Source organism: Crinia signifera, chromosome 4 (assembly GCF_055691185.1).
Source record: "Crinia signifera chromosome 4, ASM5569118v1, whole genome shotgun sequence".
NCBI lineage: Eukaryota > Metazoa > Chordata > Amphibia > Anura > Myobatrachidae > Crinia > Crinia signifera.
In genome coordinates this window covers 137,689,853-137,704,178 of record NC_139220.1, presented here as the reverse complement: position 1 = coordinate 137,704,178, position 14,326 = coordinate 137,689,853, and the positions used below count along the sequence as shown (strand labels likewise).

Here is a 14,326-nt window from a genome sequence, read left to right as displayed (position 1 = left end):
CACCCTATAGTGCTTGGTGAACGTGTGTGACGAGGACCAGCATGCTGCCTTACACACTTCTTCCAGTGACGCCGCCCCTTTTTCTGCCCACGATGCTGCTAGCGCTCTCGTAGAATGAGCTTTTAGCCCCACTGGAGGATCTAATTTCCTAATCTTGTAGGCTTCACATATACATGCCCTTATCCATCTGGATATCGTCATTTTTGTTGCTCCTAGACCCTTTTTTATCCCTTCTGTAAGCACAAACAGTCTCTTTGACTTCCTCCAGGCCTCTGATCTTTTTAGGTATATTTTTAATGCTCTACTTACATCCAAATTATGCAGCCTTGCCTCTTTGGAGTTTGCTGGGTTCTTACAGAAGGACGGTAATATTATTTCCTGATTCATATGAAACTTTGAAACAACTTTTGGTAAAAAATGCGGGTTTGTCCTTAATACTGCTTTATCTTCGAAGAAGTTGAGGAACGGCTCCTCCGCCCATAGCGCCTGCAACTCCGAGACTCTCCTAGCCGAAGTAATTGCGACAAGGAAGACTACCTTGATGGTGAGCATCTTCAAGGGCACCTCTTCTAACGGCTCAAAGGGTGCCTCCGTCAGCACATTCAGGACCATGTTAAGGTCCCAGGGTGCCAGCGGGTTATGGAACACTGGCCTGATCCTTTTTATTGCCTGCACGAATCTTTGAATATATCTGTTGTCTGCAATTTTCAGATCCAGGATAGCACTTAGTGCCGATATCTGTACTCTCAGAGAGCTCGCTGATAGGTTCTTTTCCAATCCTGTTTGTAGGAACTCCAGAATTGTATTTATTCTTCTCTCATCTTTGCCCCCTGCTCTGCAGAAGTATATATATTTCCTCCATGTCCTGTAATATACACTGGATGTTGAATATTTTCTCGCTTTTAAAAGTGTATTCACCACTTTTTCCGAAAAACCCTTTCTTCTCAATGTCCTGGTTTCAACAACCAGGCCGTTAGCCTCCAGTTTTCTGGCTGCCTTTGATAATACCGGCCCTGCTGTATTAGGTCCTTGTAATCTGGCAGTATCCATGGTTCGTCTATCGCCATTTGAGTTAGTTTTGCAAACCACGCTCTCCTCGGCCAGTATGGTAGAATCGCGATCACCCTGGATTTTTCTCTGCTTATCTTGCTGATTAGCCTGTGAATAACCGGAAATGGTGGGAAGACATATGCTAGTTTCATCTCCCACCTTTCCGTCAGGGCATCTACCTTCCATGATCCTGGTTCCCAGTGCCTGGAAATGTAACAAGGCACCTTCGCATTCTTCTCTGTCGCCATAAGATCTACTTGTGGTAGGCCCCATCTCTTCACAATTGCCTCGAACACCTTTGGTGACAGCTCCCATTCTCCTGGGGCTATCCTGCTCCTGCTTAAGGTGTCGGCTAGCCGATTTTCCTTCCCTGCAATGAATACAGCCTTGAGGTTTACCACATGACTCTCTGCCCATTGTAGTACCTTCGCTGCCTCCATCATCAGGGCTTTGCTCCTCGTTCCCCCCTGTTTGTTCAGGTATGTCACAACAGACTGATTGTCCGATCTTATCACAACCTCCTTGTTGATTAGTAACTTCTGAAATTTTTTGCATGCCATCAGTACAGCCATCATCTCTCTTATATTGGAATGGCTCCGGCTTGCTTCTATATTCCATTCTCCCTGTGCCATCCGTTGTTCGCACACGGCCCCCCAGCCTTGCTTGCTGGCGTCCGTGGTTACTATAATCTGTGTCTGAGTTGCAAACGACTTCCCTTGACTTAGTCTCTCCATGTTGTTCCACCATCTGAGGTTTGCTTTTGCCTCTTTTGATAGAAAGATTTTTTGCCTCTTGTCTTTTTCTTCTCCATTCCATTGTTCTAGGAAGCATCCTTGTAATGCCCGCATGTGGAACCTTGCCCATGGTATAGCCTCTATTGCTGACGACATAAGGCCTAGCACTCGCATACACTCCTCTGTATGACTTATGTTTTCTTTTAACATTTTTCTTACTTCCTTGATCAGCTTCTGACGTCTGTCTTCTGTCAGCTTCACACGCATAGATTGTGTATCTAAAACCATTCCTAAGTATATCACTTTTTGTGCGGGTTCGAGGTGGCTTTTTTGATAATTTATCAACCAGCCGTGCTTTTTTAGATAGTCTAGCACCAGTTTTGTGTGCTGAGCTGACAGAACCTCTGATCTTGCCATAATAAGGAGATCGTCCAGGTATGGCCATATCGACACCCCCTGAATTCTCAAGTTGGCTACCAGCACCACTAATACCTTTGTGAAGGTTCTTGGTGATGTTGATAGGCCGAATGGTAGAGACATGAACTGATAAGTTCTTCCTTTTAGTCTGAATCTCAGGTATTTTTGGTGCCCTAAAAATATCGGAATATGCAGGTAAGCATCCTTTAAGTCTATCGTTGTTAGATAGGCTCCTTTCTCTATGTCCGGAAGAATGCTTCTGATCGATTCCATTTTGAATTTTCTTGTGTGGACAAAAGTGTTCAACCTTCTCAGGTCTAGTATTGTCCTGAAACCCCCTGATGCCTTCTTCACCACAAAAAACCTTGAGTGCCATCCCTGGTTTTCTTGATGTTTTGGTACTCTTTTTACCACACCTTGGTCTATCATGACCTGTAGACTGCTTAATAATGCTGATCTTTCTTCCCAGTTGCTTGGGACAGGTGACTCTTCCAGCCAGTCTCCCGGCAGTTTGGTAAACTCTATTTTGTAGCCTGAAGACACGACTTCTAATACCCACCTGTCCTGGGTTGATTGGCACCAGACTTGTTTGTAATGTATCAGTCTGCCGCCAACCCTCTGTCTGGCGTCATTGTGTCTGACGAAAGGCAAAGCGGCCTTCTCTGCCTCTTTGGCCACGAAAAGTACTTTTATTCCCAAACCAGGGCCTCCTGAAACTACGACCTGGTCTATATGTTTTGGCTTCTTTATAATCTGTTGTAGAGTACCTGAAGTTTTTGTTAAACTGTCCTCTTCTTACCGCCTTATCTTGGGGTAGCCATACGGACTTACCACCCGATATTTTTGTAATTATTTCGTCCAGTTGCTGTCCGAATAGGTATTTGCCCTGGAAGGGAATAGATAGTAATCTATTTTTTGATTGATTATCCGCCGCCCATGGCTTCAGCCAGAGCGCTCTCCTTGTCACTATGTTGTTTGCACTGGATCTTGCTGCCAGCCGTACCCCATCTAGGGAGGCATCGCACAGGAACTCTACCGCCATCTGAATGTTCTGTACCATTTTCATCAGTTCCGTCCTTTTAATTCCATCTAGCATATCCGACTCCAGGTCCTGAACCCATGACCTTAGGACCCTAGACGTAATAGCCATGGCTGATGACGCTTTGATTGCTGCACCAGACGTCACGTGCTGCTTCCTCAGGTTCATTTCTATTTTGCGTTCCATCGAATCCTTAAATACGTTAGCGTCCTCTAACGGCAGTGTTGTCTTTCTTGATATGCGAGCAATCGCTGCGTCCACCTTTGGTGGCTCCTCCCATGTTTTAACCTCTTCAGGGTTAAACGGGTACATTTTTTGTACTCTTATGGGTACAGGTACTTTTTTATCGGGGTGAAGCCATTCTTCCTCCACTATCTCTTTCAGAGGTATTGATAAAGGAAACTGCTTCCCCTTTTTCTTTTTATCTTTGAACAGTAAATCTTGAAGTTTTCCTTCTTCCTGTGTATCCTCAATATTCAGGGATTTATTAATGAGACACAACAGACTTTCTAACAGATCTGGGTTGAAGTCAATTTCTTCTTTCTCTTGAAACACTTCCCCCTCTTCTGCTTCCTCCTCTGGTCTAGCTGCAGGCCCTTCCTCTGGGTCATCTGAATCAGAGAGTACTACTCTTCTCCTTTTTGTAGAAGCCTTAGTACTTTCCTTTTTTGCCATAAACGTGTCAGCTAATGCTGTTTTTAACAGTGAGACCAGCTCCGTCATTTGGGGTAATCCCATCTGTTGTGTCCCCTCACACTTGTTGCATGTAGAACCTGAACATTTCTCAGGTAAAATTCTTTTGCATAATACACACTTTGCTGTATGCAATTTTTTATACTTGGCTTTCCCTTCCGTTTTTTCTTTACTGGGTCCTGCCCTGTATAAGTAAACGCCAAGTCACTAACTGTATGCTCCAACAACAACAAGAAGTATGTTCCACTAATGCTCCAATAATTCCTGGCTTACCCTGCATCCGCAGGCTGCTTCCTGTCCTCTTCCATAATGACACTTTCACAATACGCTGTACTCTAATAGAAAAATTCATACACTTAGTATCATTTCCGTAAGAACAGCCATTGCCCTAGCAGCGCTGCTGCTTCCACAGGGCCTTACCTCGTCTGCTGGTCTCAGAACACGTCTGCAGCAACCTCCACTGTTTGCAGACTAGTTTTAACTCCATGCCCGGCGTGCGTGTATCCCCGTGACGTCAGACGCCACCTCCGCTTCCGGGCGCCGTCTGATGACGCGCCCCATGTACACGCCGCGCTTACCGGCTTCAGCCTGCGGCTTCAGACGCCGCACACCTCGCCGGGCACCTTCTCCCATGGACGCACTGGGCGGCAGGGAGCTACAGCAGACGGACGTCCCAGACCACACTTGATGGCGGGGGTCCCAGACACGATACGCTAAGTTCACAGCTGCACTGGGCAGAGGAACCAGCCCTCCTGATCTCCGCAGGGTAAGCCATCCATCTACCCATGAAAGGAAAAAAAGACACAGAGCCTAGGAGGGCGGTCCCTTATATAGGGGGGCAGTGTCTTTTTTTGTTCCTTTCAGATATCTACCCAAGGGGGCGGAAACCCAGAAGTATGCTGCCATGGGGAGGTAGAGGAAATATATCTACTGTCTCCACTGTTCACATGGTTTAACCTGTTCGTAGCCATTGATTACATTTATTGATTATGCTGATTGCTTAGAACCAGATATTCAATTTTTGGAAGCTTGCCCTATTCAGCTAATCACAGGAGAAACAGCGGTACTTATGTAATATCTGGACTCCCGTTTTTCTTATGCGACCGCGTCCCCTCGCGGGGCTCACCACGCTTCGGGCACGGTGGCTCGCTGCGCTCGCCACACTATATAAAATCAACTCCATGCGTAGTTGGATAGTAGGGGTATGAAAAAATGGGGTCCATTTAACATGGGAGCCCAGATAATACATAAGTACCGAAACAGCATAATCATTGTTTATGGTATATCAATTATGGTAGAATAGCAACTTTGGTAATTATCAGGTCTATAATCATACTACTTCTGTGGTTGGAAAATAAGTGGAGATTTATCAAGTCTTGGGAGACAGATACAGTACCACCCAGTTAGCTTCTGTCATTTTACAGACTATACAATAGAAAGGACAGTTAGAAGTTGATTGATTGGTTTATCGCTCTCCAAGATTTTAGAAAACTCTCCACAGCAGCATCAGTCGCACATCTCTAGTTACAACCCTCCTAAAAGGCGCAAACAAATCTTACAGCACCAGATGGTAGACTTGTTTATTGTGACTTCTTTTAGTTGTTGTAAATTTGCTCTGGAGTTTATGTCAGTTATGGCTGGATGAGGTGAGAGGGACTAGAATGATCATTCATCCAGCTAGCCACATCCTACAGCACACAGGCCATGCCCCCTGCACAAACTACACCCATACACATATATATGTATGTCTAGTGTCCGTGAGTCTCCGAAATTCTGCCATCCGCAGGCAGAGAGTGAAACTACATCTTTCTCACACATGCACAAACACAGAAGGTAGCAGACTAGCTTTCGAAGCTTTTGCTTCGAGTAGGCTTACTAATATAGACTAGAACTGTTTCAAATTTGCTTCTACTTACTTTTGTAAACTTGTATGCTGCAAAGATCGCTATCCCCACGGCATAAATAGGCATTAGCATAAAGGTCATGCTTCGACCACTCCCCGGGTTCTCTTTCTTTAGTTCTTGTTCAATTTCACCCTTTACCTGATCATGGCTAGGAAATCTCTTTTCTGACCCCCCTCCATGCATGGGATTTTTACCGAGATTTTCTGGAACAACAATAATAAAAAAAAAAGGGCTTACATCTTTAGCAAGGACATATGCCTAGGAGCTAGACAGTAGCTGGGGGCAACCTGCAGCAGTGAAAAAAGGTACTTGCTATTACCCATACAATGTATGCAAAACAAAAATACACAGTGCAACAAATGAACGTGCTGGTGTCCAAAGTGACTCAAAATAGAAGGATCGTGTATTACCAGATAACTCAATGCATTACACAGGAGATGCTTACTAAAAACATTCACCTGCATGGAGATGTGCTCTGGGAATTGGACAAATTACCCAGTAACGACTTACATTGATTTTTCGCTGTACAGTAATTACTACAAGTCACAAGCTAAGCTGTAGTGTATTGTGCTTTTGACAACCAGCTTGTTTTTTAGCCAGAAGTGATTTCTACAGTAGTGCATACTTTGCACCCAACATGTTATGTTATTAGTATGCTGAATATTGTTTGTTTAATTGTGTGTTTTAGGTCTTTCTTTTTAACCAGTGAACATGAAATGTTTTTGTCAGAGCTGTAACTAGACTTCTTGGTGTCCTCTGCCAGAAATAGATTGGTTACCACCAATGTTCCCTCTAATTTTACAAAGGCTGTGTGCGGCAAAAGATATTGGCTGTGCAACTTTGGAAGGAAATTTTAATTTTTGTGCGTCACATAATGTATAAAGGCTAGGTTTTGAGTTCTGTTGAGTTAATAAAGCAATTTGAACGTTTACAGACTTCACACACCACACATATAGGCTATAGCAGTGATTTTCAACCTCGTGGCACACTAAACAAGATTTTAACCTTGGTGCGCTCAGTTGTAATGTCTGTGCGCGGGCTTGACGAGTTGTGTGCGCGCGCACACGCGCACAGCTTAGAGGGAACACTGGTTACCACCCATTTTCCAACAAGGAACATAGGATGCATGCACTTTTGGAGGGAAGGGCAAAAAAAACAAAAAAAAACTGATCTTAGGGAAAGCCCATGCTATGATGCCCTTCCCGCTAATATAAATAATATACATCATAATCTCTTACGTTGCAGTTAAACACCCTACTCATTTATCTATTTGATCCTGCATACAAACTATGAGCTTTCTAACTATATGAAGCTACTTGTACTATATAAAAGATATTCAGCATTGCAATTGAGCAGATCTATGTAGTGTGTGCCACACTTTCAATCCCTTGAAGCCACACACTACATAGATCTGCTCAGCTGCAATGCTGATCATTTTTTTTTTAATGAATCATAAGGCGAGCATCAAAATAGTTAGAATTCTCTAGCTTTCTATGAAAAATCAGATAGCTCATAAATAGTGTGTCTGACTGCAATGCTACAGGCGATGTGTTCGATGCTGGGTATGTCAGTATCTTGAAATGTAATAATGGACAGTGTGACTGAATAACAAAGAGCTCTCAAGTTATGTTCATGAATGTTGTATGGGTATTAGTGATAGAAGGGGTGGGGGAAGGAGACAGGAGCAGTCAGGAAAAGTCAGGCTTCAAACAGGAGGGAAGCTGAACGTGAAAATTAGTAAAACCTATAATTAACAAGTGCCATTAACAGCACCCTTTGCACCACCCTAGTTACGGCCCTTGTTTGTGGTAACCATATCCTGCGTTTTTCACTGGATTCTCCAGTAAAACTCTACATCCATTTTATTGGGTCACTGTGAACACTAGTGCAGTGATATATATGGGACTTTTGGTATTAAGGTTAAAAAAAAAAAAAAAAAACATGCACTACACTAACTGCAAGACATACACTGTAGACCAGGGGTTCTCAAACTATTGTGCTCTGGGACCCCATCAGACAATAAAAATAATGATGGGACCCCATCAGACAATAAAAATTAATTACGGGACCCCAGCAAGTTACTGCAGAAGGTCATCACATCACCTGTGTAGTCAGCAGACAGCACAAACATGGCAGCATTGTGGGGGCACAGAGTGATGGGAGAAGTCTAATATATCAGACTCCTTGAATCACTGACTGAGATGAAAAAAGTCATCAACCTGATGGTCAGCAAAATGGATTCCCGACCCCACAATGAGAAGGTCGGGACCCACTTTGGGGTCAGGACCCACAGTTTGAGAACCACTGCTGTAGACATTACAATCTGGATTTCACATAGCACACTTTCATTGGAAAGAATGTTGTATGAGCACCAAAACAGGTTCTGTGATATGTCTACAGTAGTTCAGCAAGTTTTTCCACCTCTGAGAAGAGGGATGGCCAAATGCATTCAGAGTTTTGTTGAATAATGAGAACTGTGTAAAGTTTTGCAGATGTAAAACTGAAATGTTTCAATTAGAGAGGAGATTCAAAAAAGGAAAAGTTAACATTGATTTTTCTTAAAACTGAGTTGTGTATTTAAAATCTCCCACCATCCATTTCCAATAATGTCTGCAACTAGAAAAACAATATGTAACAGGCTAAAAGCTTTCTACTTCTCAGAATTAATTTACTGTTGTACAAGTGGAGCCAGAATATCAAAAATAAATGAATGTACATGTTTCTTGGCAGTGCTAATGGAGTTATCTATTCACCACATCCAATCAATACAGTCAATGTACTGTAGCATGTAATGCAATTGTGCATTTTCCAGTTATAGGTGAAAAACCAACAGTGGCTGGTTTTACAAGAAAGATATGCTTCTGCAATGATTGCTTTCAGAATGTACAATTAAAAGAGGAAACCATTGCAGAAAAATAAATGTATGAGCTAAGTAAGCACTTTGTTAATACCCCTTTTAGACATACTACCCGGGAATTACCCGGCATTTTGACTGCTGGGTCATTTTCCCGGCTGCGGCCTGCACCCTTTCACACTTACAGCAGCAAATTACCGGGTGAAGCAGTTCTACCCAGTAATTTGCTGAAAAACCTGGGTTTTTCTTATGTCTGAGAGGGTCAACCCAGGTCTTATCCCAGGTCCTCAACCCAGGTAAAAAGAAGGGTCGGAGACCTGGGTTTTAACACCCGGGTTGACCCTTTCAGACAGAAACAGGCTGTTGAGTGATATCGTTCAAAATATAATCTAGTGCAGGGGTTTTCAAACTCGCTCCTCAGGACCTCACACAGTTCACATTTTCCAGGTCACCCGGCAGTTGCACAGATGCATTCATTACTCATTGATACATTTTAATAGATCCACAGGTGGAGCTTATTTCACTTGTGATTCTGTGAGGAGACCTGCAAAAGATGCCCTGTGTGGGGTCCTGAGGACCGACTTTGAGAGCCTGTGGTCTAGTGCGTACACTCAATATCATTAATGATGCGTGTTCACAGATAGGATAGAGATGCGTGCTCACAGGATGCATCGTTAATGATATAGTGGGAACACACTGAACGATATGCTCGATGGTATCCTTCATGAAAGTCATACAACGTGTACCCACCTTAAGAAGGGAGTATCATAGATGATGATGCATTTCAGAGATGTCAATGATGGTATTATAGTGGAGCTTTCAAATTTATAAAGGGGTAGGTTGATGTAGCTGACAAGTTGTGTGTGTGTGTGAGAATAAAGCATTAGCTTAAGGATATGGGGAGCTTTAGGATATGGGGACTCAGTGTAGTAATGAATGTGCGGATATGGAACAGTGAGAGTTGAAGAAGTTCAGCCATGCTGCTGCATTTGTGACAGCAGAAATACCAAGAGGAGGCTGCAATAGTCAATGAGCGGACATTAAACATTGGATCATTAAGGCAGATGTACAGTATTAAGCCTGGTGAAGCCAATCAGCTGTGTTTGAAATGATAGTTGGGAGTTGATTGGCTGGTGCATTATCACCTTCCAATGTATCAGTTCACCAGGCTTAAAACATCTGCCCCATGGTCACTTATCTCAGGTAAAAAAAAAAAAAAAAATTACCAATATTTCAGAACTGGCAGAGAATAGATGACATTTCTATTAAACATGACTGTTTCCATTAAGTAAACAAATTACCAAAACATGGCGTGTGTTTAGCCGAAAGTCATTATGTTGATGTGTTTGTAATCATGCTATAATTCCTCTCTAACGGAATTACACACTTTCTGACAGTGTCAACACTTATCATAGCAATAGCACAATGTAAGCATTAGAATACCCTAAACGGGGGTATGGGTAAAACCCGGACCAGGACAAAACCCCTGGACCGCCGGACCAGACATCAAACTCTGCATTTTGGAGCTTGTAGCGTCCGGTCCGGGGGGTGTCCTGTCTGGAGGTTCTGCCTGTGACACCTGTCACCAGGTAGAGGAGGATGGGTAGAATAAAGCCTCCCTGTATGGTCCGGGCATGTGGCAAAAACCGGACGGTCCGGACCACACGGGGAGGCTGTAATCTCCCCTCCCCCATGTCCCTGGTGATAGCTATCACAGGGACCCCCAGGACAAGACACCCCCCCTAACAGGACACCCCCGGCCGGACCCTACAAGCTCCGGACTGCAGATTTTGATGTCCTGTCCGGCGGTCCGGAGTGTAGTCCGGGTCCGGTTTTTACATAGTCCCCCCTAAACGGTGAAGAACGCAGTTACTCGTTGTAATGTAACCTAAAGCTTCCTATAATGAAAGCTGCGACTTCATTGCACATTACAACGAATGCTGCTGCTTCAGACAGTCCTACTGTACACACGCACGCTAAGAACAGGTCTCTATCGCCGCACATTACTGCCATGGAGTCAGAACATGGTAATATAGCAGCAGATACCTCCTCTGGGTGAGCGGCCGGGAACGGGAGGAGGCATCCTCCGGGAGTCCCGCTTGTTAGTGTCCCGTACAGCTCCACCTCCAAACATTCTGGGCAGGAGAAAGCAAGCGCACAGCGCCAAGGACACGGACAACATCAGGTACTGGGAGTTGGAGAACACCATGATGCCTGCGCCTAGAGCCGTGCCTTACTACTAGTCTACTACTGGTCTCACGCTGCACCTCCTCCTCCTGCTGCCTAGCCACACACATGGGTGTGAGCTCTACCCTACAATCAGTCAATATGGTTGGCTCGCCACGCGAGTGACGTGTGCGCCCTGGCGACGGGGATGCAGTCGGGACAGGCGGAGGCTACTCACCCACCAGTATCTTGGCAGTACAGTAGAACACGCCGTGCACTATCCCCGCACACGCCGCCAACCTACTTAATTACCGCGTGCCGGTACATGTAATAGTTACATGGCGGATTTTGAGTTTGCTGAGCCCTAGCAGCAGCAGGCCGCTAGTATGCGCTGCAGCATGATGTGCGTTCCACACTGCTGGAACGCAAACACACCACATATGAGGCATGGTGGTCGCCATGGTTACTCACGCTGCTGCACCGTGTGACTTCCGCCTTCGCAGCTGCTTTTGCTACTTCTTTTCGTTTTCCCTCCCGCAGCAATCAGAGCACGCCCCGGACCGGGTGAGTCCATCATTTGTCCGTCTGTGCGAGCATTGCGCTGTTCCACTTCCTGCAGCCAGTGGAACAGGCCGGAGTGTGCAGCTAGCTAGGCCGGGCCCCATATGCAGATAATCTGCCGAGCAGATTGTGCAGTTTTTGTGTAATAGCACCTGTGTAGGCGGGTGGTCCTTCCATATGCAGTCACCTGGTAATCCTACGGTGTTTTTTTATTTTATAACAGGGAGATACTGTAGTATACAGCATTGGATTAAAAAAATGGTTTTAATTGGGCGCTCCAGAGATGGCTGCTTATTGAGGAGTTTTTTTTTTTTTGGTGTCAAGTATACCACACCCCTTTCGTTATAGAGTGTATAATACAGCAGGTTTATGCTATAACCAGGAAACATTGCATTTATTGTAGAAGAAAGGCTGACAGGCTGGTATCACCACATATGCCATATTCTGCCGCTGTAAGCTAATACCCCTTTTACACAGCTGCACAAACCCGGGTTTTTCCCTTGTGGATCCGGGTCAGCGGTTAACCCGTGTCCCTTTACACTGGACTTCTACCCAGGCCCTGACCAGGGTAGAACACAGGCATCAGGGTAGAACACGTTCACATCAATGGGGGAAGCCCAACCTCTGGACCACAATGGGTACTTGTGTACTAGCACGGCGCCCACGATATTTGGTTGCACGACATATAATCGCATAGCATACACCCGATGCGATTTAAAATTGTATAAGCCCCCTATACGATGTTTAATTGTATAAGCACCCTAATGGGGGCTTACAATGTTAAATGCACCCCCACTATGAACGTGAACCCGAAGCGTGGCGAGCGGCGGCAGTACGCGTCCTACAACCTTTTCATACCCCCACTATACACGTCGGCGTGGAGTTGATTTTATATACTGTGGCGAGCCACCGAGCCCAAAGCGTGGCGAGCGCACACGTATTACTTTACATGTATTCTGCATCCCCTCGCAGGGCTCGCTGCGCTCGCCACGCTTCGGGCTCAGTGGCTCGCTGCGCTCGCCACACTATATAGAATCAACTCCACGCCGACGTGGATAGTGGGGGTATTAAAAAGGTCGTAGGACGCGTACCGACGCCCCTCGCAGGCTCGCTGCGCTCGCCATGCTTCGGGTTCACGTTCATAGTGGGGGTGCATTTAACATTGTAAGCCCCCATTAGGGAGCTTAAACAATTTGAAATCGCATACCATTGTATATGCAATAGAATGGCATACAATGCCATACAATTCGATGGTATACAATTTAAAATTGTATAACATTGGCTGCCATCGCATGCCTTATGGTATGCGATGGGAGCCGTGCTAGTACACAAGTACCCCGCAATGTCTACAGGTTGGGTGATAGGGCACACACAGCCTCCGCTGCTGTACTCGGCAGATAGCAGCGGTGTCAGAAAGGAGGTGAATGAATGCCTTTGTGTGGCATCCACTCTCCTGGCGGTAGGAGGCTGGGGGGGTGCATGGGGGCAGCCCATCAGCTTACCTTGGTGCTGGACTTGCCTCCAGCAAGACGATCGGTGGCCCCAGTTGGGTCATCTCCAAGTGCCGCCTCCATTTACACTGCGGGTAGGTACCGCAGTGTGAATGGGAAATATGCCAGATCCGACCTGGCTTGGATCCGTGTTCCAAATGCCGGGTTGGATCTGGGATTTAGGTGCAAAAGGGGTATTAATCAGTTCAACACCTCACATGCACTAGTTTTTTATATAGAGGGGTAGATGTTTGAAGTAGTGACAAGGGAGGAGAGAGATAAAGTGCCTGGTCCCTGGCCAATCAGCTCCTAACAGTGCCTTTTTAAACCCAGCCTGTAACTTAACATTCAGGAGCTGATTGGCTGGTGATAAAGTACCAGGCACTTTATAACTTCTCCTCCCTTATCACTGCTTTATACATCTACCCCACAGTTAGAAACCCACATTTTTCTAACACAGCAGGTTAATGCAACATTTAGTTCATACCTGAAAAGTTAAAAAGGTTGGGTCTTACTGGAGCTGCGGATACTTTGATTCACACCCCCCCCCCCCCCCCCCCATAAATAATATTGCAACATTTAAGAGCTGGGTACAATGTAGACCAGGGTTGGGCAATTGCGGCCCTCCAGATGTTGATGAACTACACATACGGGTTCAGTATTGAATCCCGGCGTTCAGAATCCCGACAGCCGAAATGCCGACAAGGGGGGGACGTGGATTGCCCCCCCTTGCGGGCTCGCTGCGCTCGCCACGCAGCGGGCCCGGTGCCTCGCTACGCTCGGCACACTAATTTATTCTCCCTCCAGGGGTGTCGTGGACACCCACGGAGGGAGAAAGTGTCGGGATTCCGGCATCAGGATTCTGAACGCCGGGATCCCGACCGCCGGGATGGTAACTGCATCCCACACATACCAGCATGCCTTGCATCAGTTTCAGCATGGCCACATAGCAAAACTAATGCAAAGCATCCTGGGATGTGTAGTTCATCAACATCTGGAGGGCCGCAATTGCCCAGCCCCGATGTAGACTATATGTCACCTTATTCTGCAGATCAGAGCGGCATATCTGTTATATTGTTTAGTGTGTACCCATGATATGCGCACTCCAGCTGGTCATGTGCATATTATGGGTACACATTAGATGGGTGATTTCTCTAGTAATGACGTGCTGCAGTTGCTCCCCCCTTATCTGACTCTGTGTTGGCAAATCTGTATGCACTTACCACATGCCAGGTTCCATTGGCAGCGATAATTTGCAAACTAAAGCTGGATTTCTTAACCGTGTTGGTGAACTCAAGAAAAAACATTGGGTGGAAGACAATCTTAGTAGAGGATAAGATTAATCTAATATATTGGAGAATATAAATCAACAATAATATATAAGAAAATAGAGCACAGACTTGCTGCCTTCTCTCCTA

At 45.5% G+C, this 14,326-nt stretch overlaps 2 protein-coding genes across 7 annotated transcripts in view; one reads left to right on the top strand and one right to left on the bottom strand.

Annotated features, from left to right (window-relative positions):
• LOC146074472 (uncharacterized) overlaps positions 1 to 11,254 on the bottom strand; it is a 30,654-nt gene extending 19,400 nt beyond the window's left edge. The window contains exons 1-2 of one of the 2 annotated variants that reach the window (XM_083182575.1): positions 11,096 to 11,254; positions 5,850 to 6,040 (exon numbers count right to left, since the gene is read on the bottom strand). In XM_083182575.1, the coding sequence (XP_083038701.1) occupies positions 5,850 to 6,020 (171 nt within the window). In that variant the 5' untranslated portion in view covers positions 6,021 to 6,040; positions 11,096 to 11,254. The other variant, XM_083182574.1, reaches the window with a different exon arrangement.
• The window catches only part of CAPS2 (calcyphosine 2), a 100,876-nt gene continuing 97,571 nt past the window's right edge, over positions 11,022 to 14,326 (top strand). For 2 of the 5 annotated variants that reach the window (XM_083182573.1, XM_083182570.1), the window contains exon 1: positions 11,038 to 11,421. The gene's annotated coding sequence lies outside the window, so the exon portion shown is untranslated. Of the gene's footprint in view, positions 11,422 to 14,326 lie in introns of all 5 variants that reach the window. The other 3 variants (XR_014473428.1, XM_083182571.1, XM_083182569.1) reach the window with 3 other exon arrangements.